This window comes from Orcinus orca, chromosome 1, assembly GCF_937001465.1.
Source record: "Orcinus orca chromosome 1, mOrcOrc1.1, whole genome shotgun sequence".
Classification (NCBI taxonomy): domain Eukaryota; kingdom Metazoa; phylum Chordata; class Mammalia; order Artiodactyla; family Delphinidae; genus Orcinus; species Orcinus orca.
The window spans coordinates 60,519,084-60,545,301 of record NC_064559.1 but is presented as its reverse complement, the minus strand read 5'-3'; the positions used below and the strand labels follow the sequence as shown (position 1 = coordinate 60,545,301).

Here is a 26,218-nt window from a genome sequence, read left to right as displayed (position 1 = left end):
ATCTTGTAAATATACCAAAAGCTGTTGGATTGTACACTTAAAAAGGGTGAACTTTATGGTATCTTTTATCTAAGTAAAACAGAATTTTTAAGAAAGAGCCTGTACACAGGGCTAAATGTAAACATGTTTATTATAAAACTTCATAATGCCATGTCAAATACAATAGGTATGACATAAGCTTAAATAAATACATACTTAAAACATTTTAAATCATAATTTTAAATACTTTATAAAACCCAAACACAGGCCACATTTATATTTCACACAGCTATTTCCAATGCAGTATATACAAATATTTACAACATTTGAACAATTTCAAAGAAAACAGTAATTCATTCCATATGTAGCCTGCTCATAATACTTGTTTTTTTTCTCTCTCTCTCTCTCCTTTATTTCCCAGAGTTCTTTTATCCCTTAAAAACCTCTGCTGTTCTGATCCTTATCATATCTCTGTTTCCTTTTGGTTTTGTCTTTGCCAGTGTGCAGCCAGCACTTCTCTGAAATTTTGCTTTTTCAACACATCCTAAGTGAATGAAAGGGTGGGAGAATTTGGATTCTTATACTATCCTGCAAGGTTGGGGCAGCTTTGCCAATTACTGGCCCAGTATCTCTTATGGCCAGTGATCAACCAATGACTAGGGATTCCTTAGGAATTTTAAACTCTCTTATAAATAAATACAAATACTTGCTCATTCAGGCTTTCCTCTCTTTAAGAACACCCGAACGGACAGAATAAGACAATTAGGGAATACTTATTAGACATCTTGACTTTAAAAAAAATCCACTGGACAGATCCATTACATGGTATGTTTCTAGCATGGATTTAAAATCTTATGTAATATACAAGAATTGTATGTTGACACATCACATCTGACAAACATCTTTGTAGTAATGCAAAACACATTTATATATCTATATGTTTTTTTTTAAGAAAGACATTCATAAAACTGTACCTTTGTTTGTTTGCATTTATGCTTTTATCAAATCAGAACATTTAACCTCCTGGAAGTTTTTCATCATAGAAACCATATAGCTATGAAGAAATACCTGACAGTGTACAAGTGTGTTGCCATGCGGATTTTGCTCTCCTGAGACTACTCATGGTTTTTAAAGAAACTGTAGTCAAACATTCAGAACTTTATACTGGTTTATGTGTTGCTAGGGCACAGTATTTGCCCTTTTTGAAATACATTTACTACAGATGAAACTTTAGAATTTGTTAATAAAGATCTGGGATAAGCAACTTTTATTATAGTCCTAATATTTATAGTCCTAATTATTATAGGACTAATATTTACATATTTTAAAGTCCCTACCACACTTGTACTGAATTAATATTGTCCTAATATTTACATATTTTAAAGTCCCTACCACAGGGACTATTATATTATAGTCCTAATATTTACATATTTTAAAGTCCCTACCACACTTGTACTGAATTAAGACTTATGGACTTTATACTATAGTCAATGCAGGTAAAAAGAACACACAGCCTCTAAAAAACACTTTAAAAAGCACTGAATCCCACAGGGATAAAAGTGATTGAGACAGTGTTTGCACTCCCACAGAGTGCTAAATAGAATTTCCACCATTAACAACCTTTCCCATGTCGTCACCCCATGACATTAAAAATTTGTCATTTTTTTTCCAGGTCTGTTAATAGAATATCTTTGACCAATTTGTTTCCTCTAAACTCTTGACACGTATTATTCATCCCAATGACAGCAACTACATAAGCAGCAGTTGAAACACTGTGAGGGACAAAAGAAAGAAACAGCGCCACAAAATAGTGTGTTGCACCACAAGATTTTACAGTGAGTGAAGGGTGAGTTAGAAAAGGAATTCTGAGATTCCAGAGCCTTAGTCTCTTCACTCTTGCATGGAAGCGAATATTCTTTCCTTCCAGTAGCCAGCACTGGAAAGGAGAAAACTGAGTCTTTTTGGTGGCAGGCTGGACTTGCCCACTGGATTTTAGTCCGTTGAAGTCCTTGTAGGTACCATAGTCCCAGCTATAAAGGCAGCCAGCGTGTGTAGTAGGTGAGTAGGGCCAGAGACCCAAGCAGACCTCTCTGTCTCTGCCGTCTTCAGGGTATCGTTCTAGTTCCCTAATGTACCTGTGCTCCTGCAATGATAAGAGTGCATGCGGGCAGAACATTTAATATTTTGCATACTAACAGCAGTGACAAAATTCCCCTTCTAGCACAGACAACTGTGTGCACTCTCACAAGGCTAGTCCAAATACAAACCGCAACATCCTATATAGCTGGGATAGTGAAACTATTCTGTAGGATACTGTAATGGCGGATACATGTCATTATACATTTGTCAAAACCCATGGAATATACAAAACCAGGAGTGAACCCTACTGTAAACTGTGGGATTTAGTTAATAATAATATATCAATACTGGCCCATCGATTGTAAGAAAATACCATACAAATGTAAGATGTTAATAATAGAGGAGGGCTTCCCTGGTGGCACAGTGGTTGAGAATCCACCTGCCAATGCAGGGGACACGGGTTCGAGCCCTGGTCCGGGAAGATCCCACATGCCATGGAGCAACTAAACCCGTGCACCACAACTACTGAGCCTGCGCTCTAGGGCCCGCGAGCCACAACTACTGAGCCCGCGGCCACAACTACTGAAGCCCGCGCACCTAGAGCCCGTGCTCTGCAACAAGAGAAGCCACCGCAATGAGAAGCCCGTGCACCGCAGCAAGGGGAGTCCCCACTCGCCGCAACTAGAGAAAGCCCGCGGGCAGCAATGAAGACCCAACACAGCCGAAAATAAAATAAATAAATAAAATTTAAAAAAATAATAGAGGAAATTGGAGGGCACGAGGGGCTATGCTGGAACTCTGTACTTTCTACTGAATTTTCTGTGAACCTGAAACTGCACACACAAAAATGTCTATTAATTAAAAAACATCTATTCAGAGGGGACTTGAGCCTTCCAAATTGTCACAAAGCAGAGCAGAGTGGTTAAGAACACAGCTTTTAGAGCCAGACTGCCTGGGTGTGAATCCTGGCTATACCACTTACTAGTTTTGAGATTTTCGGCATTAAGTTCTCTGTGCCTCATTTCCTTCACCTATATAATAATAAATACAATAGCCCTTATCTCATATAATTCCTAGCTTAGAACGGTTCCTAGAACATAGTAAGTGCCATATAAGGGTTAGCTATTATTATTATTCATGTTCATCAATGAAATGACTCCATAAAGGCCAGATCCTTGTTCCTTTCCTCTCCTCCGACAAAAACATGAAACAACTTGCCCTAGGATAACATGAAGGTGGTGATTTCCTCCCTAGACACTGCAGGTTCAGAAGGTTCCAGGAGCAACAGAACATGTAGAGAAGATATCTTCTTTCAAAACCATATGTGATTTTCAAGTCTTACCTGATTCCTTTGGACTTAAGTTAACTCGGAAATCGTTTGGTAGGATCCATCTGATTGAAGGCTTTGGCAGCTGCTGTGGAATACATGAGAACACTGAGTAAAGCACTGGTTTCCAGCATGAAGAGAGGAAAATGTGTAAAATGTTCAATGGCATGCTTTATACAAGAGTGCAGCTTACCTGGCAGGAACAAATTTTTTTGCTGCAAGAGAAAGAAAACCATTCATTTAGACTCAATGACTTTTAAGGATACATTAAATCCTGAAACAATATGACTCTTTTCATCAGGGGTTGCAGACTCAGTACCTACACGGCCCCTGTAATTATCAGAGCCCAGACACAGCTTGGTGGCAACAAGGGGGCAGGGCAGGGGATGCAAAGTGCGCACTCATGCAAAGGACACAGCAGCTTCCTAATGCAAGCGGATAGCAACATGCTCTGCTTGCCAGGTTCTGCTGTCTTCCAATTTGCCATGAGAAATCTCAGGTCTGGATTAGATGTGAAATTTCCTATTCTGTAAATGTCAGAACTTAATTCAAAAAATACTAAAGATCTGTAGGTCAAACAAACCAGGAGTGTGGCTAGATGTGTTTGCATATCCCCTGAGATACTCCCATATTTAAGCCTGTATTCCAAATAAAATTTTTGGAAACATTTTATTGATTTTCCCAGGACCGCTAATTATGGCAGCCTCATTGCAACCACTCCCAGGGGGACCACAGCATTCAATGTGAATAGCATCCCCTGGAGTTGTACCATGTTAGCACACTAACATTTGTATTTCCTGAAACTCTTTCCCTAAGACTTCTGCTTAATTACCCTGCAGTTTATTAGTGTTTAATGACTAGTGACTAGATTCTAATTACTTTTTAAATCTGTGAGAGATAACGTGACTCATCAATGAGAAAATAATTTTTTTCAAAAACCTTTTTGGAGTACATTCATAAATGCCCTTACCTTTCTTCTGAAGGCGTTTCAGAAGCCAGAGGAGAAATGATGCTAATGTCATGAGGGAGACCCCAGCAGCAGAAAGTCCAACTGCCAAGGGAGTTTGGGACTTAGAAGGAGCTAAGGAAACAGAGGGGGGTAAACTGTCATGAGAAGGAATTAAATTCAAAGTCTTTCTGTTCTGTCCATTTGCCCTTTTCTTTGTGCACTGATTACAGTGTACAAAGCAGAAGAGTCATCTAGTTCAATACATGAGGCAGAGACATGGTACTAAAGGCCTTAGAGGTCAGCCCCAAACCACCTTTTGCGAGCTTATCTCCCAGCCTGGCTAGGCAGAGCTCTAACCTACCAAGCTTTCACAGCACACCTTGATTAACCTCTCTCTCTCTCTCTCTCCCTCCCTCCCTCCCTCCCTCCCTCCCTCCCTCCCTCCCTCTCTCTCTCTCTCTCTCTCTCTTTTTCTCACTCTCTCTCTCATTTCCCTTCCCACCCCCCAACTTTTCCCACTAGCTCTCCTTTTATCAAAATTCCATTGACATGTCACTTCTTCTGTTTTCTCTTTATCCCCATAAAATGAAATGTCCATCCACTAATGTTAACCTGGGTAACCTTTCTGACCTTTCTGGCTTGGATACACTGGGTAGTTCATTACTGCAGCCAGATAGCTTCCTTTCTTAGCTCCCTTTCTTCTCTCTTGTCCCCCAGACAACCACCATCAATCAATGCTTCACCTTCACAAGTAGGCAGCATCCCAGACCAGTGTCCTGTGGCACCACATGTCAGAGCCGCAGAGCCATTGAGCGTCCATCCTTCAGGACATGCAAATGTACACTTGGTGCCAAACACAGGCTCCCCACTGCAGTTTATGTCGATCTTTCCGGGAACCTCCAAACTTGAACACTGTACCGCTGCAAACGATAGGACATGGGTAGAGGTTAAGAAAAATCTACCGGAACATTTTTAAAACAGGCAGAAAAGTCACCAATAAGTGTAACTTATAAGCACTACTTAGTTTTCAGCATGTAGGAAATTAGGATCCAGTCCCTTGGGGCAATCTAGGTTCAGAAATGTTTTAAGGTACTTGACCTATACTCCTTTAAAGATTGAATTCAGTCCTACCTTGGCAGGAGGGGACCTCCTGTGTCCACTGTCCCTGAGATGTGCACTCAAGTTGAGCCGATCCACGTAATTCAAAGCCTTCCTCACAGCTGACGGCACAGGAGGACTTGTAGGTAAACTCTCCAGTGGGGGAATGGGTACAGTTCACTGAACCACTTCTGGGCTGAGGGATAGCATCACATTTCACAGCTGGAAGACATGAGTGAGTACATGAGAAGTTTGTTTTTATCGGGCAGCAACAGGTTTCCCAAGGTAACCAAGTCCCTAGCTCTTCAGTAGTGCTCACAGGAAAACTCACCCATGGACCCACTTTGGAAACTTTCAGAAGTACTAGAAACACTAGACTAGTTGTCTTTCAGGAGGCAACTCACGCAGCCTCTCTCTGGGCTAGACAAAGCTTTCACGGGAAAGCAGAGCTACCAAAATTATGGTCAGAGAATAATGTAGTGGAACTGGATAGTACTTGGCATTTGACGACTGAACCCAGATCACTTTGGACAAAGGAATACTCAGAGAATTCAAGACTCTTCATTAGTCCCTGGACAAGTGGGAAGATGGCTGTGTTTTCTTTGAATTCCAGTCCCTTCATTGACAGGGGTACTAATTAAAGGACAGCCTTTAACAGGACCAGTGGTTCCTGAGCTCTGTTCTGATATATGAAAGAAGTCAGGGTTAGGAGAAAGATTTTATGTAGTCAGGGAGCAGCTTATGGGTCCTGGGTGCTGACAGATGAGGCCAAAAAGAAAGGAGGGGAAGAAGGCAGCCACATGAAATTTGCCTGCTTTGCAGTTTGGTTTTTGTCTTGTGTCTTTTTGCCGCTGTAAATCATTCTGTGCTGTATTTGGCTACAAAAATGCCAGTTCCTGATAGTGAAAACTGCTTGCTTTCAATGTTCTTGATCTTGCTTTATTAAATTAAATTAAACTGAATTTTAGCGCTTACGTATATATTAAGTGTGTCTCTATATCTGACACCACACTTGAAACATTTTCATCACTGCTAGTCATGAGCAATTTCAGAAGAAAGGTATGACAAGTACTTTGGAATCAAGTCATGTTCTCATAATCCTACTTTGTAAATTTTCTAATGTGATTTCCCTTCAGATTAAGATTTCTGCTTACTCCATGCCAATGTCTATAAAGTTATATTAGTCCAGTACAGTTAAGAAACCAGCAAAGCATCCACTCTCACTACATACAATCCTTTCCCTGGACAGTTCTTTTATATGCATCTCAAAAATATAAGATGCATGTTGCCCATCAGATCTGATTACTATAGTTAAAGTAGGCATCAGGTTTCATTTTCAGTGCTTCACATTTGAAGACTGCTGCTCTTTGAGAAAGGGAGAGTGTAAAGGAGACTCTCAGGCTTACCTTCACAAACTGGGACCTGCTGTGTCCATTGCCCCTGGGTAGTGCATTCAACCTGGGCTGGCCCCTGCAACATGAAGCCTTCTGCACAGGTGAAGTGGCAGGATGACTTATAGGTGAACTCTCCAGCAGGGGAGTGGCTACAGCTCACAGCGCCATTCTGAGGATGGCTGATGGCATCACATGTCACAGCTGTAACACATGTCCCAATTTACATTAGCAGGTCTGGCTTTCCCATTTGGAGTATAGGTTGAGAAAAAAGAATGTTTACCATATAAACCCTGATGTAGAACTACCGTACCTTTACATGTTGGTTTCTTGTTGTCCCATATCCCAGAGGAGATACACTGCAGGTGCTGGGGTCCAGTGAGTTTATATCCTTCATTACACTCAAATTCACAGGTGGTGTTCCACAGGAAGCTTCCGTGGCTTTGGAAACATTTCACAACTCCATTGACAGGACTCCTCAAAGCATCACACTTAGCCACTGGGGATTTGAAAGAACACCATGAACTTTACAGGAGAGTGACATATTCACTTCTTATTGAACTGGAATTTATAATACAGTAAGATAGATCAGAGGGTAGGTTCCCAAAGCCCTGCGTTCATCCTTGGGGACATGCGCACACCCAATAAAGTTTTTATGCTTTTTTCTTGATATTTTCATCTTCTCTGATTGACCCTGACTATGCTAAATGGTTTCTGATCTATTTTATCAGATCTCTCATCAGGTCTCTGATCTATTTTACATAAGGCAAAAACAAAGAAAAATAACAGATTCTAGATCAGGATTTATGACTAGTGATAAAAAAAACAATCCCGACGTACACAGAACATTCATTTATTTTAACCCAGCATGACCTGGAGGAAAGAATTTTTTTGTCTTTGGCCTAGAAAGATAAGACAGAGAGAAAAGGGTATACTGAGGCTGCGTGATTATCATGCTCTTAAATTGGTCCAGTTGCATGGGTGAGGTTAAACAGAGAAAGGGGAAAGTCATTAAGATGTTAAGAGTATGGTTCCACTGTTGTATGTGTTTTCTTACAAATCACCGGAGCCTCAGAAACACTTATGTCAAACATAGGATCGAAACCTCTCTCAAAGCCAGCTGGTACCATACTGGCCATATATATTGGCCAAGAGAACAAGTTTAATTAGAACTTGTTTAATTAGGACAAGTTTAAAAGAACTTTCCCTGATGTGCTGAAAATGGTATAAACTGGATAAAAAGTAAGGCAATGAGGGATGAGTTAGAGAATGTTCTGTGCCTTCTGAGAGAGACTTACCATTGCAGGCTGGAAGAGGAACACTCCATTCTCCGGAGGAAGTGCACTGTGTGGCCTCCGGGCTGCTTGGGAGATAGCCCTCCCCACAGCTGACAGAGCAGGAAGAATTGTAGCTGAATTTCCCCAAAGGGTCGTTGCAAACCAGGCTTCCATGCTCAGGGGCTTCCTGTGCCTGACAGGTCACAACTGAAAAGGGAAACCAAATCAATTCTTCTCCTCTCTCACCTTATCAGGTGGGAAGAACCCTGGAAACTATAACTACTGTTTATTGACCTTTTTTTTTTTTTTTTTGCGGTACGCGGGCCTCTCACTGCTGTGGCCTCTCCCGTTGCAGAGCACAGGCTCCGGACGCGCAGGCTCAGTGGCCATGGCTCACGGGCCCAGCCGCTCCGTGGCATGTGGGATCCTCCCGGACAGGGGCACGAACCCATGTCCCCTGCATCGGCAGGTGGACTCTCAACCACTGCGCCACCAGGGAAGCCCACTACTGTTTATTGAATAGCAGGCACTATGAAAATGTTGTGTCTGCATTTGTTCACATCATCCAAACCATAAGACTGTGAAGTTGGTACTATATTGTCCTCATTTTACAATGAGGAAACTGGGACTCAGAAAGTTTAACTATGTCGTCAAGGTGCTGTAATTAATAAGCGGTGAATCTGGGATTCAAAGCCAGGAGGGTCTGACTTCATAGCCTCAGCTCTTAACCACCTTCTGAAACCATATGCCCCAGGGAAGGGAAGGCATGCAGACCTGACTCCGAAGCCAGCTTGGACACAAAATCCTCCTACCATCTCTAGCGAAGGAAAAGGTGAGACCAAGCCTTACCTTGCTCACACTTGAGTCCCTTGAAGCCGGGGTGGCACTGACAAGTGTGGCTGTTGACGGTCTCTCTACAGTCACCGTGGCCGCTGCAGGATGTCGGGGTACAGGCAGCTGTGGAAAAGACAGTCTGTGATGACGATTGTTATTGTGCTTCAAATGAGTTTCTTTAGGAATTCAGGGTCAATAGTGTGTAACGGGGATGTCACCAATGATACAGAGTGCCAGAGATTTTAACAGAAGTGCTTGATGAAATGCCAAAGCTGAGTTTTAGGCTCAACCATTTTTCTTTTTCTTTTGCGCTACACGGGCCTCTCACTGCTGTGGCCTGTCCCGTTGCAGAGCACAGGCTCCGGACGCGCAGGCTCAGCAGCCACGGCTCACGGGCCCAGCCGCTCCGCGGCATGTGGGATCCTCCCGGACCAGGGCACGAACCCGTGTCCCTTGCACCGGCAGGCGGACTCAACCACTGTGCCACCAGGGAAGCCCTAGGCTCAACCATTTTAAACCTTGATGTTAATGTCAGGGATATAGCTGTAACTGGCTCCCCAAATAGAAAATTCCCTTTATCACAAACTCTAAAGAGAGTTCCCCTACGGCACATAAACAACAGGTAGCTAAAAATGTATCATGTGTTTGTACACACACTGTATATAAGTATAGACCTATATATATGCATATATGTATACATAAATACATACATTCTTGTCTACATTCACACAAAGAAGCAAAAACACATTCTGTTTTAAAACATCAAACAGAATGTTTTAAAACCGTATCTTTTAGAACATAAAATTCCCACAATAGAGACCAGTTTTTGCATACAGTCCACAATCTGTCAAGATGCTCACACACTGAATCTCCCTCCCACTGCTGCCACAAACTCCCTACCTGTGTAGCACAACGCTAGCTTCTTTTTGCTGCATCTCTCATCGTTCCACTTGCCCGAGTCCTTTTCTCTCTTGATGTAGATCTCTACACAATCCTCGTTGCTTTGCTTATTGTTTGGTTCACCTGGAGCCCAGTTTGTGGCCTCTTCAGTCAAAGGCTTCTGGGTCCCTATCCAGGTCCAGGTATCGTTGACCTTTCTGATTCCGATCCAGTAATAACTTGGTGAATAGCTGAATGCGGAGTTCAGGTGTTTAATCTCTTCCTGGTTTTGAATTGCAACCAGATGTGTGTACCTTTGCTGGCAATAAGCACTGGCCTCATCAAACGTCATGGGTTCCGTGGAGGCGTTGTAAGACCAGGCTCCACTTTCCTTAAACAGGAGAAGCACTAAGGGGGAAAATGTGAAAGGAATGGGAAAGTTTAGTCCTGCTATGGTTTGACTCTGTTAACTGGACCTTTTGTTGTCTTTTTTTGGGCATCTAGTGGCCTTTGGGTTGACTCAACCTTTTTTCACCTTTTCCAAAGTAAGAATGGGTACGAATGGAGAAACTACCATTTACTGTGTATCTCTTTTGTGGTTGCCCTTCCACTTGGTGCTTCACCCACCATAACCTACCCAATATACCTGCCTAATAGTAGAATAATAATCAGAATAACTAAGCTTTGGGGGGCACTAAATATGCACTGTCGGAGGCACTTTACGTGACCCACAATACTGAATCCTCAAAATGCCTCTGGGAAATAGGTTATTTATGATCAACTCTTTATACGTAAGGAAGCTGAGACACAATGAGGTAAATTGCTCCTAGCCCAGGGCACAACACATTGTGAGGAGAGGCCAGGAATGGTGCTAAACAACCTACAATGCACAGGACAGCCCCCACAAGGAAGACTTATCTGGTCCAAAATGTCAGTAGTGCCAAGGATAAGAAACCCTTTTCTAACTACGGGCATTGACTTACCGAAAGTGAGAGCAGAGAGAAACTGTGAAGCAATCATGACTTCAAGACTTCTTTTGATCCCAAGATTAGACTTGAAATGCTTTTCTGGGGGCGAAAGTACAAAATTAATTATAGAATGAAGTCCCAGGCTACCAGTTACTCAAATCATTCTACAATGATGCATATAGCGACATCATAAGATTTTCAGATAAAGGATTGAAATCTTTTGCCACCATCTTCACTTCAAAGAAGTTTACCCAAATGAATACATATAAAAGTTAAGATTCTCATCATTTAGGTCAAAGAGAAAAGCCAGGTTTTAACTTGTCTGAATACAATAAGAGCTTGCACAGATCTTTTATCGAAGGCTTCTTGACTATCTGTTCATATTAATAATCTGGGTTTCATGGCCAGATTAGTTAAGTAAAAGACTTCTTGCACTTACCTGTTCGGTGAAGCGGTTGTTTCGGTGTCAGATTCCTCCCGAGTTGCTGCTGCTTCTGCCACTCTTGCAGTTCTGATGCGAGGTCAGCCAAGAACACTGGAGCTCTGCTCCTGCCGGAGCTGCTTTATAGAACGACGCTTCCTGTGAGTAATAGGAGGATATGTCCAAAGCCAGTAAAGAGGAATTCCCAGACAGCATCCAAAAGTTTCCCAGGAATATCCATAATGCGAAAAATTACAATGATGTCAAAATGAATTCTCCTTTTTTACATACCTTTTAATTTTACATGAATTCTATTGATATGACACAAATGCATGGTTTTAATCCCCAAAACATAAAAGCTATGTCTTTAAAAATTTTTTAACTTTGCTTATTAGTAGTCCCTCTCCTGAAATTGTAGTAGCAATCAGAATTTCATCACCCTAAGCAAACTAAGAATAGTTGTGTCATCTATGGACTATTACCCTCAATTTTCCTACCCCATACCAGTCAATTATGTCATCACTCGCTTTTTTTCTCTTTCTCACCTACCAACTCAATCCATTTTAAGGTACAATACCTAATTGGAATGAATCATGAAGTAAATGTTAATCCTCAGATTCTGTGCATAGTTATGGCTAAATTACTAGAAACAATATCTCCCACTTAAATGTCTGAAATAATGCCTTGTTTCTTAAATATAAGAAAAATGGGAAACAGACTTAGATATTCCTGTTGGGAAAACATGCATGATTTGTTCAGTGAGAAAATAAAAGTGAAAACTATATATACTCGTGTTTAATTTACCCAAATTTGGTTTAAAAATTTTTAATGTGAATTGCAAAAACATAAAAAATGTATCAAAATGTTAACAATGGATTTCTAGATGGCAGGATTCAGGGGTTATTTTTATAACTTTCATGTTTATTTTCAGGTTTTCCCAGTTTTTGCAATGACCCTCTATTACTTTTATAGTAAAAAGAACACAGTTTAAAGAATTCTGTGTCTAAATGCAACTGAAGGGTATATATATATATATATAATATATATATATATTATATATATAAAATATCACTGATTCCTGCTCTTTATACTGGCATTTCTTTTGGGCAGTTATATACAATCACCATTCCCCATCTCTGCATCTTGTTTAATTCAAACCGTAGAGACAGTAAATGGGAATCTTTTACTTTCCATGTTCTATAGAGATCAAGTGAAGCTAATATTCTATAATTACAGTTTTTTAGAATAGGACATCTAAGAATGTACTCTAAGCAGGCATGAAGTAGTAGTGGCAGGGGAATGAGGCGGGGAATAACAGGTTAATTTGTCTCATTACACATGTTAGCCCTGGCTCTTTCTATGCACATAAAGACCTAAGCCAAACAGGCAAAGAGAAGAAAAATTCCAATGAGTACAACTGATTTTAAAAATTAAATAAATAACCCAGTTAGCTAATTTAACTCCTAAAACTGCCTGGCTCTGAACAGAGACGTTATCATCCACCTCCCTCTCTCTTATATTTTCTAGATACTGACATTATTTTTTTTAATCAGACTTTACTTATGTAACGTGATCGCTATGGCTCAGTAAATGTGGAAGAGCAGTCAGTCACAAGTGTTTATTTAGATTTCAGAGAAGGATGTGAAGCTGGGTTAATACGTAATCTGTATATGTTTTATTTTTTAATAAGTTGCGAACATATCATTTGCGTGAGCGTGGAATAACTGGGGGTGTTGAATATTATCTCCTCTTCCTCAAATAAACCTAATGTCCCAAGTAGCAGGCTGATTAGAGGTCCCTCAAGGCCCTATTGGGTCTCCCAAGCTCAGAAGATGTAGCCGGCTGTCCCTGGACTGCTCCATTTTCAACCCTGGCCTCATATGGATACCCGTTACAGTCTCCAACTTGGAGAGGCAAAGAGAAAAGGAAAGAAGATGCTGCAAACAGAGGCACACCCCAGGCTCCACCACCAGGGCTATTTTGTCTCTGAGGTGCCACCCTTCCTGGCTTTATCGTCCCTTTTCCTGGAAGTGCCCTGGCCTCTCCTCCACGTCCTGTAATGGGGCAACAAGGACATCGACCGCTTTTGCTTCTGTGCCCAGTCCAACTCATTTTCACCTTTATGGTGATGGGACATCCCTGAGGGAGTGAGGGAAGGACAGAAAGAGAAGGTTAGGGTTCCCAAGGCAAATGTTACAGTGTCACTCAAGGCCATCCTGTTCACCTTCCATAGACAGGGACAAATAAAAGCCATGGACAGGAGATTATTGGGTTTAATGGGAAGTAGCATCGGCCATAAGCACATGTGGCAAGACCATCTATTAAAGTGTGAATTTAGCTTTGGTTCCTCAGTGCTGAAGGGAACTATGAAGCATGGACAGTAGTTCTTGGTTCCCTCATCTCTGGGCAGTGTCGCTAGGTGCTTATTTTTGAAAGCTTTGGTAACTTCCCCCCAAGTTCGACTCTGCTAACATCTAAAGTACTTCTGTAGAGTCTAAGGTAGGGAGACGAAATCCCAATAAAGATTCAATACTATTTGCAGAATACAAATATGATATTTCTTGCACACCCAAAATTGTGAAATAAAATTAATAACAGTATGCCATCATGGTGTAGAATGGCATTTCTTGCTTGACTGAAACATAAGCATATTTGATAGAAAATTAGTCTGGTTCCCTCTAAAGTCATTCTCCAGAAAGGCATGTTCACTTCTTTGGATGTGTAGCTATCTCAGAACACCTGGGTCAAGTAGGAGACCTGGGCTCTCTGTCTGCACTCCCGCACCCAGGGACCAGGAATCCATACTTTAAATGAATATTCAGGTAATTCTGATACAGATACCCAAATCCTACCACACTTTGAGATATATTGGCCCAGGGTCACCTAATTTGGGAGAGAATATCAAGACCCCATGGCTGGTGCTCAGCTCTAAGTACAATGTTGACCAAAATGTCACTACAGTTACTGACACCCTCTCTACTGGAAGACTAGAGGCACCATTTGTAACAGTGTTGGGCAAATTCAGAAATATTTAGGATGAGTCGATGTTTTGACTTCTCGTACATGGAAAGTAAATGGTTTTTAACCAAAGGAAGAGAATAGCTCTAAAGAAGTACCATAAGTCGGTATATATTAAGTTAGTCTCCTTTCTTGTCTGATTCAAGAGGCCTCTGTAATTTCCACTAATTTCCCTTTTAAAACTTCTGGCATGATTCTGAGACTTCAGTTCTAATGTGTTTCCTTGCTTCCTGCTTGGCAGCACCTTATCTTGACGCTTCCATTTTCTGTTTTGGAATCCAAGAATTAACAGTGGGAATATCTTCAAAATGAGCCAACTCCAGCGGTGAATTCCCAAGCAGGAGAAATAATTGCACATGGGCTGGTTCACTGAAAGAGCCCTTCCTGAATGTAGCCAGACTGTTTGCCGTCAGTCGTTAACAGAGAGGGGGAAATACCCCTGGATTTTAGAAAAGCTTCCTTGCTTGTTTTCCTTGGCCATCGTGCTGCTTGTTTTGTAACCAGAAGTTTCCTAAAGGATTATTATTAGCTTTGCTCTCAGTGGCTTATATCAGGAGAAAAATCTGGCCTCGTCACTTTTTTTTTTTTTTTTTTTTTTTTTTTTGCGGTATGAGGGCCTCTCACTGTTGTGGCCTCTCTCGTTGCGGAGCACAGGCTCCGGACGCGCAGGCTCAGCGGCCATGGCTCACGCGCCCAGCCACTCCGCGGCATGTGGGATCTTCCCAGACTGGGGCACGAACCCATGTCCCTTGCATCGGCAGGCGGACTCTTAACCGCTGCGCCACCAGGGAAGCCCGCCTCTTCACTTTTTGAATAAAAAGATCTGCTGTTTCCCTTGTATATAGTTTTAATTTTTGAACTCGTGAATGTACTATCAAAAAAATCTTCAGTTTAACACCAACACTGTGAATTGGAGCAAGCTTCTTGGCTTCTAAGTCTCAGATCTCCCATCTAGAACTAAAGGTGTTTGACTACAGTCCCTGCCGTCTGTAACATACTGTGACATAACATGTAAATACAGGAAGAGACTAATTTAATTACACGCATTACTTCATACAAATTTCACAAAATTAAAGGTAGATATTATTAATTCCATTTTCCAGAGGATGAAACACAGACCTCAAAAGGTTAAGTAACTTGCCTATGTTTTTTCAGTTAATACATGGTCAAGCAGGGATTCAAATCCACGCCTGTGTTATTCTAAAGCCCATGTCCTTTGTGTTGATTCCATGCCTGCTCAGATCGAAACCTCAGAAGGTAGATATACCTTAGTTTTTACATTAAAAAAAAATGTTATAGCAACCTGCTTGGCTTCCTGTACCTCCAGCCAGCTCATAAGTTCAGTGTCTTAGGTTGAGTTCTTTCTGAAGCAGACCCAGAGACAAGGACATAGGTGCAAGTCATTTATTTGGGAGGTGATCCCAGGAAGCACTAGTAAGGGAGTAAGGAAGTGAGACAGGGAAAGGGACAAATCCAGTAAAGGGTGTGTTAATCAGCAGGTTACCACTGCGGGAGCCAAGACTCAGTCCCACAAGAGAACTCTGGGAGACACCTCAGAGTATCCCCAAGGAGTGGTGAGGGAGCTGGGGGAATGCATCTACCGATTCCAGTCCGTCATTGGCTAGGGGCTGATCCTAGGAGGGCATGGTTAATTATCCTGCTCTTCCAAGTGGATTCCTGAGGCCAGAGAAAGCCCTTCACAAAGAGATGCAGGTGCTTATGGTTGGAAATGACATGATTTGACCTGGGTTTTTAAAGGATGATCTGTATGCTGTATTGGGACAAAATAGGCATGTTAGTTTTCTATCACTGCTGTAAAAAATTACTACAAATCTGATGGTTGAAAACAACCCAGATTTATTATTTCATTGTTTCTGTAGGTCAGAAGTACAGGTTGGGTCAACTGGTTTCTCTGCTCTGGGTTTCACATTCCCAAAGTCAAGACGTCAGCCAGTTGGGCTCTTCTTGAGAGAGTCTGGGAAAAATCTACTTCCAAGGTCATCCAAATTGTTGGTAGAATCCAGTTACTTGTGGTTGTCAGACTGGGGTCCCTATTTCCTTGCTGGCTGTCAGCCAGGAGTCATTTTCATCCTCTTCAGGCCATTTTCATTCCCTGGCTTATGGCTCTCTTCGCTGTCCAAAATGGCAGTTTTGAGTCCCTCTCCTCAAATCTCTCCAACTTCCCCTTCTGCATCATCGTTCGTTGGCCTACGACTTCTGCCACATCTCTCTGCCTTACTGTGCTGCCTCCAATTCTACTTCTAAGGGCTCGTGTGATTACACTGGGCTCATTGAGATTATCCAGGATAATCTCCCTATTTTAAGGTCAATTCATTAATAACTGAATTCCATCAGCAAAATCCCTTCCCAGCAGTACCTAGATTAGTGTTTGATTGGATAATCAAAGAGGAGATGGGAAGTTGTAGGGGTTGAGGAGGACACATTTAGCATTTTGCCTACCAGGGTAGGCACTTGGTCACAGAGATGCAATCCAGGACCTAGCTGCGTGGCTAGCCTAAATTCGTGCTGGTGTGCTAAGGCCAATTCTGTTGTGATGTGCTTTCTGACTTGGTGCTTATTATATCTCCTCTGCTTGGAAGTGGGACTAATTCCCTGAATCCAAGGATGTTCCAGACCTTTAAGTGGGGATTAAATATAAGTGGGGATTAAATGTATACATTATATACATCGTCCCACCCATAACCCCTGGGGCAGTCATCTTTCCTGAATAACCCAACCCTGTTAGTTTTTTTGTTTGTTTGTTTGTTTGTTTGCAGTACGCGGGCCTCTCACTGCCGTGACCTCTCCCGTTGCGGAGCACAGGCTCCGGACACGCAGGCTCAGAGGCCATGGCTCACGGGCCCAGCCGCTCCGCGGCATGTGGGATCTTCCCAGACCGGGGCACGAACCCATGTCCCCTGCCTCGGCAGGCGGACTCCCAACCACTGCGCCACCAGGGAAGCCCAACCCTGTTAGTTTGTGTGTGTGTGTGTGTGTGTGTGTTTGTGTGTGTGTGCAGGGCCTGCACTCTGTTTTTTGGGGGTTTTTTGTTTTTTTTAGAAGATGTTGGGGTAGGAGTTTATTAATTAATTAATTTATTTTTGCTGTGTTGGGTCTTCGTTTCTGTGCGAGGGCTTTCTCTAGTTGTGGCAAGCGGGGGCCATCGCGGTGCGCGGGCCTCTTACTATCGCAGCCTCTCTTGTTGCGGAGCACAGGCTCCAGACGCGCAGGCTTAGTAGTTGTGGCTCACGGGCCCAGCCACTCCACGGCATGCGGGATCCTCCCAGACCAGGGCTCGAACCCGTGTCCCCTGCATTAGCAGGCAGATTCTCAACCATTGCTCCACCAGGGAAGCCCCAACCCTGTTAGTTTTTATATCACACTTGCTCCTTCACTCTGTGAACTGATATCCCATACACAGACACTTCATTTTGTCAATCCTACTACTTGAATAAAATTATTATTATTAATCTAGCAACTATCATTAATTGGCCATTTCACACCAGAGGCAATACTAAGAACTTTAAATATACCATGTCATTTGATCATCATAACAGCATTAGGAACTAGGTGTTACTATCCCCATTTTCCAGATGAGGACCCTGAGGTTTAGAGAGTTTAAATAACTTGCCTGAGATCTCATAGCCTGTAGAAGTAGAACTAGGACCTAACTGACTTCAAAGTCTATGTTCTTGGCTACCACACTGCCTCTGCTATAACTAACTGAACAACTGAACAATTTTAATCCACTGCATGGAATCACTGGCATACCCCATGATGTCAGGCATAGCCATAGTCACCAGGTACAAGATCACCACCAAGGATTTGAAGGAGAAAAAGGAAATTGTGGAGAGGGGGAGAGTAGAGGAGCCACACTTGCTAGCGGGAATGCTAATGAGAAAAATAGGAAGCAAGATGTAGGTGAAGAAGAGGAAGAAAGTGATGAGGAAGAGGAAGAGGAGGAAGATGAAAGACATGGTGAAGAAGAGAATGGAGAGGAAGATGAAGCGGCTGAGGCAGCTACATGCAAATGGGCAGTTGAAGATGATGAGGATGACAATGCTGATACCAAGAGCAGAAGACTGATGAGGAGGACTACACAGCAAAAAAGGAAAAGTTAAACTAAAGATAAAAAAATAGGGCTTCCCTGGTGGCACAGTGATTAAGAATCTGCCTGCCAATGCAGGGGACACGGGTTCGAGCCCTGGTCCGGAAAGATCCCACATGTAGCGGAGCAACTAAGCCTGCGTGCCACAACTACTGAACCTGTGCTCTAGAGCCCGCGAGCCACAACTACTGAAGCCCACGTGCCTAGAGCCTGTGCTCTGAAACAAGAGAAGCCACCGCAGTGAGAAGCCTGTGCACTGCAACAAAAAGTAGCCCCCCTACTGGCTGCAACTAGAGAAAGCCCACATGCAGCAACAAAGACCCAACACAGCCAAAAATAAATAAATAAAAAGAAAATAAATAAATAAAAGAAAATGAACAAATACAATACAATACAGAAAAAGCCACTGTGACCTACTTATCATTCTGTGTCAGAATCTAAACATGGTCACCTTTGGACAGAGTCCCGCCAGTCAGCCCACCTTGGGCAACACACCCACTGATGACACTTCTTGTCCATTACCTGACCAAAACCGTAACATGAATTTGAAACAGGGACGGAATAAAGAAACAACATTTCTAAGGCCCTGCTTTTTTTTCTTCTTTTTATTTAAATTGAAATATAGTTGACTATAAAATATTGTGTTAGTTTCAGGTGTACAACATGGTGATCCAACAATTAAATACATTATGAAATGATCACCACAACTCCAGTAACTGTCTGTCACCATACAAAATCATTACAGTATTAACTCTCTTCCTTATGGTACATATTACACCTCTGTAACTTACTCATTTTATAACTTGAAGTTTGTATCTCTTAATCCCCTTCACCTATTTCACTCAACCCCCTGCTTCCTTCTCCTCTGGCAACCACCAGTTTGCTCTATGTATCTATAAGTCTGTTTCTGACTACTCTTAAGTTATGTTTTCTTTGTTCATTTGTTTTGTTTTCTAGATTCCAGGTATAAACGAAATCATACAGTATTTGTCTTTCTCTGACTTATTTCACTTAGCATAATACCCTCTAAGCCCATCCATGCTGTCACAAATGGCAAGATTTCATTCTTTTTCATGGGTGAGTAATATTCCAGTGTGTGTGTGTGTGTGTGTGTGTGTGTGTGTGTGTGTGTGTGTGTGTGTGTGTGTGTACTAGGCTTTATCCATTCATCTACCCATGGACATTTAGGTTCCTTTTATATCTTGGCTGCTATAAATAATGCTGCAGTGAACATAGGGGTGCATATATCTTTTAAAATTATTGTTTTTGTTTTCTTTGGGTAAATACCCAGAAGTGGAATTGCTGGATCATATGATATTTCTAATGATATTTTTAATTTTTTGAGAAACCTCCATACTGTTTTCTGTAGTGTTTGCACCAATTTATATTCCTAACAACAGTGTATGAGCGTTTCCTTTTCTCCACATCCTCGCCAACATTTGTCATTTGTTTGTTGTCTTTTTGACAATAGCCATTCTGACAGGTGTGAGGTTATGTCTCATTGGTGGTTTTGATTTACATTTCCCTGATGATTAATGATGTTGAACATCTTTTCATGTGTCTGTTGTCCATCTGTATGTCTTCTTTGGAAAAATGTCTATTCAAGTTCTCTGCCCATTTTTAATTGGATTTTTAAATATTTAGTTGTGTGATTTCTTTATATAATTTGGATATTAACCCCTTATCGAATATATCATTTGCAAATATTTTCTTCCATTCAGTAGGCTGCCTTCTCATTTTGTTGAAGGTTCCTTTCACTGTGCAAAAGTTTTTTAGTTTAATGTAGTTCCATTTGTTTATTTTTGTTTTTGTTGCCCTTGTCTGAGACAGATCCAAAAAACAATATGGCTAAGATCAATGTCAAAGAGCATACTATGTTTTCTTCTAGCGGTCTTATGGTTTCAAGTCTTACATTTAAGTCTTTAATCCATTTTGAGTTTTTTTGTATATGTATTAGGAAAATGATCTAGTTTGATTCTTTTGCATGTAGCTGTCCAGTTTTCCAGACACCATTTATTAAAGAGGCTGTCTTTTCCCCATTGTATATTCTTGCCACCCTTGTCAAAGATTAATTGACCATATTAGCATGGGTTTATTTATGGACTTTCAGTACTGTTCCATTGACCTCTGTCTGTTTTTGTGCCTGCTTATTTTCTTGAAAGCGCTTCAAAAAGGAAAATGTGTTTGTAAATTTTATTTACATTTTATATTTTTGTACATATTGTTAGGGGTCAGCCATTTCTAATGATCTCAGATGACCAAACCAACCTTCAGAGTGTTTTCTGCCCTACTTCTGACTTTACTTATGGTGTGCCCATGTTCGTTCTAATCTCAAATGAGAAAAAAAATACACTCGTAAAAAGAGCAAAAACAACTTATTCCAAGCGTTCTAGTAACATCTTTTGTGTTTATATTTAGCTGTACAATAAGTACTTGGTTTGTATAAGATGATTTAAAAGGCCAAAGGTAAAGCTTCTTTTTTTTTTTCCTTCTTTTGGTCTGTGAGGTTGCTGTTTATTTTTTGGCCCGTGTGATGTATGTGTGCAACACTGTTGTCCAACAATAAATTGGAATTTTATTTCACTGAGTTGTTCTTAAGAAAGAGAAAGAGATGGAATGGCCAATTCACTGTATGAAGTCATTTTCCAGTACATGATATTTTCTATAATCCAGTTTTACTTACTGTCCCTTAGTTGCTGGTGTCCAAATTTGTACTGAAAAATGGGGGTAACTTTGGAAATCACAATGATGTCCTTCTCATAGAGTATTTTTTTATTCATCATATCCCCAGCCTCCGACTCAGCCTGGCTTTTAGTAAACAATCACAGATACTTGTTGAATGAAAAAATGAATGAAGTCACTTGAAACATGTAAAACATTTGTTAATGTGTCCTAATCATAGGTTTTAGAAAGGTTGGCATCCTAAAAAAAGTGTGTGCACTCTTCTTTCCACTTTAATTTTTCACAATGTAAAGACAGAAAAGCATCTGGGAAAAGCTGTCAGCCTCAGTATCTCCTAATCATAAATTGAGTGCCAACTTTGAGAAGCTAAGTGAGAGGGTTGATGAGGCTTACCCACACCCCTCGTTGTGCTGAGAGCCCTGTGGGTAGTCAGATCGCAGGAGAGCAGGGAGCGCCCCTCTAGGGGCACATTTCCACACTGAAAATAATGAGGCTCAAATATTAGATGCATCGCTAAAATGTTTTTTTATGTTTAAAGGCATAAAGAAGATCTCTCAGTAAAGAATCACTCTGATTTACAGTATCTGCAAACCCTTTTAAAAATATCTTAAACTTTTACTAGAATACATTGAACCTTCCCAACAAATTCTAGGAAGTTATAACCTTCCTATCAAAACTGGACAGTGCAAGCGCAAAAGTAAGAAACCAGTCTTTTGACATCTAGAAAAAAGAGTCCCAATTTGGAAACCCCACCTGAGTTAGCCACCCTGGCATTGCCTCTCTGTGTCTCGTCTAAATACGACAGTCATCTGTGTAAGACACAGGAGTCAGGGTAATAAGCCACATCTCCTTCATCTTGTTTGACGGTGTTACAGACTGAAAAGTTAATGTTTATGTGGGGCAGAGCAGCCATGGTGGTGATATGATAGATGGGGAGCTTGCATGCATTGTCCAGAAAAGAGACTGGAAGAAGAGTTGGGGCTGACTTTCAAAACGGAATTTCCTTGCTCTCTGGGTGTTGTCTTCCTTGGCCTTTGATGTTTAGAGATTCCTTTCGTTGTTCAACAATGTTGATTTTGGAGAGAAAACGGAGTTCAAAACCCCAGGGGTCACGTTCTAGGGAGTGTTACAGGAATACAGAGGGCAGTTTCACGAAGCCGACAAGGCTTCATCTCTGCTTTTAATAGATAGAAAGAGAGGAAGAGATGAGCAATACATTTTTAAGAAGCTCAGCTTTATCTCATGAAAAGATGCCTCCAGTCAGTCTGGATAAAGGTAATTTGCATAGGCGCGTCTTTATGATTCTAAAGAGTGGAATGTTTCCCTTAATTAAGAGAGCCTTGTCTGACTCAAGGAAAATGAAACACTTTCTCAGATATGAGTGGACCATAATCCCCACTAATAAAACACAAATAAGGCGATTGTCTGGAATGTCAGAAATGAGCCATTTCCCCCTCTTGAAATATTCAGAAAATTGAAGCAAAGCTATTTTTTGCATTTTCTTTGTCTAACAGATAATGTTTTTGGTTTATAAAATATAATTTAATTTTATGTTACTCTGCTGTTACATAGGGCATAACATTTTCACAAGGCTTTTTTGGAACTACCGTCAATGATTAGCAACACACAGTAGTGGTCCAACTCTCTAAACAATAATCACTGGACAACCTCTCACATGTGTACAAATCTGCATGGAAAAGTACTAAAGTTTTAGACTCAGACTTACGTACTTTAGCTTATTTCCCCCTTTTAGTGTATTAGGAAATGACATGCACTTTAATTTGCCAAAAGCAATGCATGTATTCTGACAGCAACACATTACTTCTGTTATATGGTACAGTGAATACCAGGTCTCCAAAGGCAGCAGGTGTAAGTGAATTTTTCTTGGGAAGGGAAGCTGTCAACTTAAACAGCAGCAAATGAAGAGCAAATAAGGAAACTCTCTGTTGTTATAGATACACAAGACCTCCATCATATATGATACAAGAGGCATCTCAGTTTGTGACTCTCAGCCCAGAAATGTCAAATGCTTTTTCATTCAATCAATACTTCTGGATTCCTACCAAAAAGGAATACATTAAGGGCATGGAAAGTTGCTTACTGAAAGGAAACCCTTGAAGAAGAGTAAGGGAAGGAATGTAGAAATTAAGAAGTTATGTAGAAAACTCTTTACATTGTGGTTAATTACATTTTCATATCTTCACAGTAATGCAAAACACAGTCACTTACAGAACTGGTTCAGATTACTTAAATACCAGATACATTTTTAGTCCTCTACATAAGCGTTCGGAAGTTATATTTATATGAAATGAAGCTATTAATACTTTCTATAGCAGTAACTGCACACCAGGAAGGCCAAGACAAACACAAATCAAAGAGTTTTCCCAAAGCTGCGATGTGAAAAGACTACAGACAATTGATTCCACACACATGTATGGGCTTCTTTGCTATAGGAAATCCAAATGAAATAAGGAGATGAGTACATTGAGTTCCCTACATATGAATGAGTTCCGTTCCAAGAGCGCATTCATAAGTCCAGTTATAAGTCCAACAAAGTTAGCCTAGGTACCCAACTAACACAATCGGCTCTATAGTACTATAATATAATAGGTTTGTAATACTTTTCACACAAATAATACATAAAAAGCAAACACAAAAAATAAAGAAAGCATTTTTAATCTTACAGTACAGTACCTTGAAAAGTACAGTAGTTCAGTACAACAGCTAGCATACAAGGGCTGGCATCAAGTGACCAGGCAAGAAGAGTTACTGACTGGAGGAGGGAGAAGAGGTGGGAGATGGTAGAGGTGAAGGATCGTCAGCAACAGGAGATGCCGGGCAAGCTGCAATTTCACTCACACCTGACGCTGATGGCACAGGTTCTGGTTCCTTGCTGGATTCAATTCCATCTACCCTCTTGAAAAAGTGATCCAGTGATGTCTGGGTAGTAGCTCTTTTTTTCTCATCATAGATGACACAGTAGCACTGGATTGCACTCTGAACGGCTGCTGTAACCTTCATGTACCATTCTACATTGGGGTGCTGTGCCTCAAAAACTAACAGTGCCTCCTCAAATAAAGAAAACCCCCTTGCCATTTCCTGCGTCGTGAATCTCTTCGCTTCTTCACTTACTTCTTCCTCTTGTCTCTCTTCATCCTTCCTCTGGACCTCCAATTCCATCAGGTCTTCATTAGTAAGCTCCTCATGTTGCCCACAAGGAAGTTCAATGAAGTTGTCCTTTTGCAGATCTAGCTCTAGCGATGTTTCCATCGTTATCGCTTGGCTCTTCTCAGCAGTACCAGCTACAATAACCACTGCTTTTACGCTTGCTTCCAGACATCCTGGGCTTGAAATAAAGATACTGTACTACTGTACTCTATACAGTACTATACAGTAGAGTACACAAAAGCACAACCACTTGTAGAGTATGCAGGGACGTCACAATGTACGCCAGACACGTGAACTAACTTACGTGACTGGACGTGCAAACCATGTGCGCATCTATGAAGGCTCGCAACTTGAAGGTTCATATGTAAGGGACTTACTGTAAAACGGTTTCTTGAGAGGAAGAAGGATGACACCCTACATGAACTTAGTTTTCTGCCCCTTCTGCCACATCACATTCTTCTCCTGCACTGTCTGGTGTCCATAAAGTTGTCTCTAAGAAACTGCATGTTGAAGGCACTGTCTTTACACACCTCTCCTTCATTCAGTGTATCAAGTTCTTCAGTGACCACATCAAAAGCCATTTTAGCCAGTGTGCAGGCAAGTTCTGGGTTATTAATGATCTCATAGTAAAATACAGAAAAGTTAAGAGCCAGCCCCAGGCAGATGGGGTGTGTGGGACACATCTCTTTCTTACTTAAGCCTCTTGGTAAGCTCCTAGGGAATTATCTATCATTTATTTCTGATCATCACCACATGAAACTTCAGCAAGGCACCGGAAGTAATCTCCCTTCATTTTCAGATGGAAGATCTTACTCTCTGGATTAGGTGCAATGGCTATTAAATGCTTGTCCAACAAATCCAGGACCGTGGCACAGACGGACCTCAGTTTGGACTCCACCATCCCTCGACAGTTCTTAATCAGCTGCAACTTCTGGTCAGAGGTGTAAGTTTTCTGTTGGATGTTCAAGATGACCCTCCAGGCGGACCTGCAGCCCCTGACCACGTTCGTGTAGGCCAGGGACGGGAGGTTGCGCTCTGGATTGAACAGCTTGGCGCCGCCGGTCCATCACGGCCTTCAGTGCTGGTGACCATATGGTCATAGCGCTCGGCCAGCTCTGCCTTCTGGATCAGATCTGTCTTCTCCATGGGGCGGGGGAGAGGAGAGCTAGGGCGAGCACCCACCCACCTGGATCAGGAGGGAGCTGAGGAGGGCCTTCACGTCTCAGTGGCATGAGTCTCACCACTTTGACCTGCTTTGGCTTCAGCCGAGGACCCTCTGGTCTCAGCTCAGCCCACCCCACTCCGGTACCTGCAGAGGGAAGGTCTGCCACTCCACTAGATAATTGGCTAAGGTCTCCGCTTTGCTAAATAACTGGGAAGCAGCATGAAATAAAATAAAAATTTGGTCAAATCAACAAAACAGACAGTTCTGGGTATTGCCACACACTGGCTGTGTGAACTTGAGTAAGGCATGTCTCTCTGAACTTCAGGTTCATCATCTGTAAAGCAGGATGGTATCTGTAAGATGGGAATTCTTTCTATACTGTAAAGCTGTGGGTTTCTTTTTTTTTAAGTAAAAATAGATGACATAAAAGGAATAAAACACTTGGCAGATATAGTCACTCAATAAATAGTACCATGTAAAATACTATTAAGAAATGCTAATTTTAGACTTAGCTATTCAGAGATGATCAGCCAAAGCTGGCTATGACAGATGGCGACTAAGAATTGGCCTGGTCTTTAGAATGGAAATAAATAATTGTTAGCAATGCCTCAATCCTAAAAAAGAGCCTATCAGCCTGGACAGGGGGGAAATTTCCAGGCTAGTGTCATGAAACCCATTCCTTGAGAAATAGATCCTGGATTGAGTGAGGGAAAATAAATAGGAAATGCTGCCCATAGCAAAGCACTAAGGCCCTCCAGAGGCTCTGGAGTAGGTAGATTACATTCTGGAAAATGAAGAAGAGCGGACACTTGACCTTCCCCTGAAACGGGTACCAAGATTTTACAGAGTTCCTAATTGTATAAATGCCACCACAG

The 26,218-nt window shown here is 41.6% G+C and overlaps 2 protein-coding genes and 1 pseudogene across 2 annotated transcripts in view; 1 reads left to right on the top strand and 2 right to left on the bottom strand.

The window, feature by feature from the left end:
- The window catches only part of FIRRM (FIGNL1 interacting regulator of recombination and mitosis), a 246,035-nt gene that overhangs the window by 127,501 nt on the left and 92,316 nt on the right, over positions 1-26,218 (top strand). The window lies entirely within an intron of this gene.
- Positions 113-11,314, bottom strand: SELE (selectin E). Its single transcript, XM_033428045.2, has 13 exons — positions 11,221-11,314; positions 10,797-10,880; positions 9,835-10,221; positions 8,950-9,057; positions 8,122-8,307; positions 7,137-7,322; positions 6,839-7,027; positions 5,466-5,654; positions 5,078-5,254; positions 4,356-4,466; positions 3,579-3,600; positions 3,401-3,473; positions 113-2,122 (listed from the first exon to the last, which is right to left on the bottom strand). Exons 2-12 carry the CDS (start codon positions 10,831-10,833, stop codon positions 3,416-3,418), a joined length of 1,650 nt encoding a protein of 549 aa, XP_033283936.1. The 5' UTR covers positions 10,834-10,880; positions 11,221-11,314; the 3' UTR covers positions 113-2,122; positions 3,401-3,415.
- On the bottom strand, positions 24,603-25,324 carry LOC101287890 (14-3-3 protein theta-like; annotated as a pseudogene).

Bases quoted from the DNA above. Each gene is read 5' to 3' on its own strand.
- SELE (XM_033428045.2), bottom strand. From the start codon at position 10,833: ATGATTGCTTCACAGTTTCTCTCTGCTCTCACTTTCG. The intron at 5,655-6,838 runs GTAAGCCTGAGA...CATGTCTTCCAG, and splicing joins GCAGGTCCCAGTTTGTGAAG to CTGTGAAATGTGATGCTATC. The intron at 3,601-4,355 runs GTAAGGGCATTT...TTTCTCTTGCAG, and splicing joins GAAACGCCTTCAGAAGAAAG to CAAAAAAATTTGTTCCTGCC.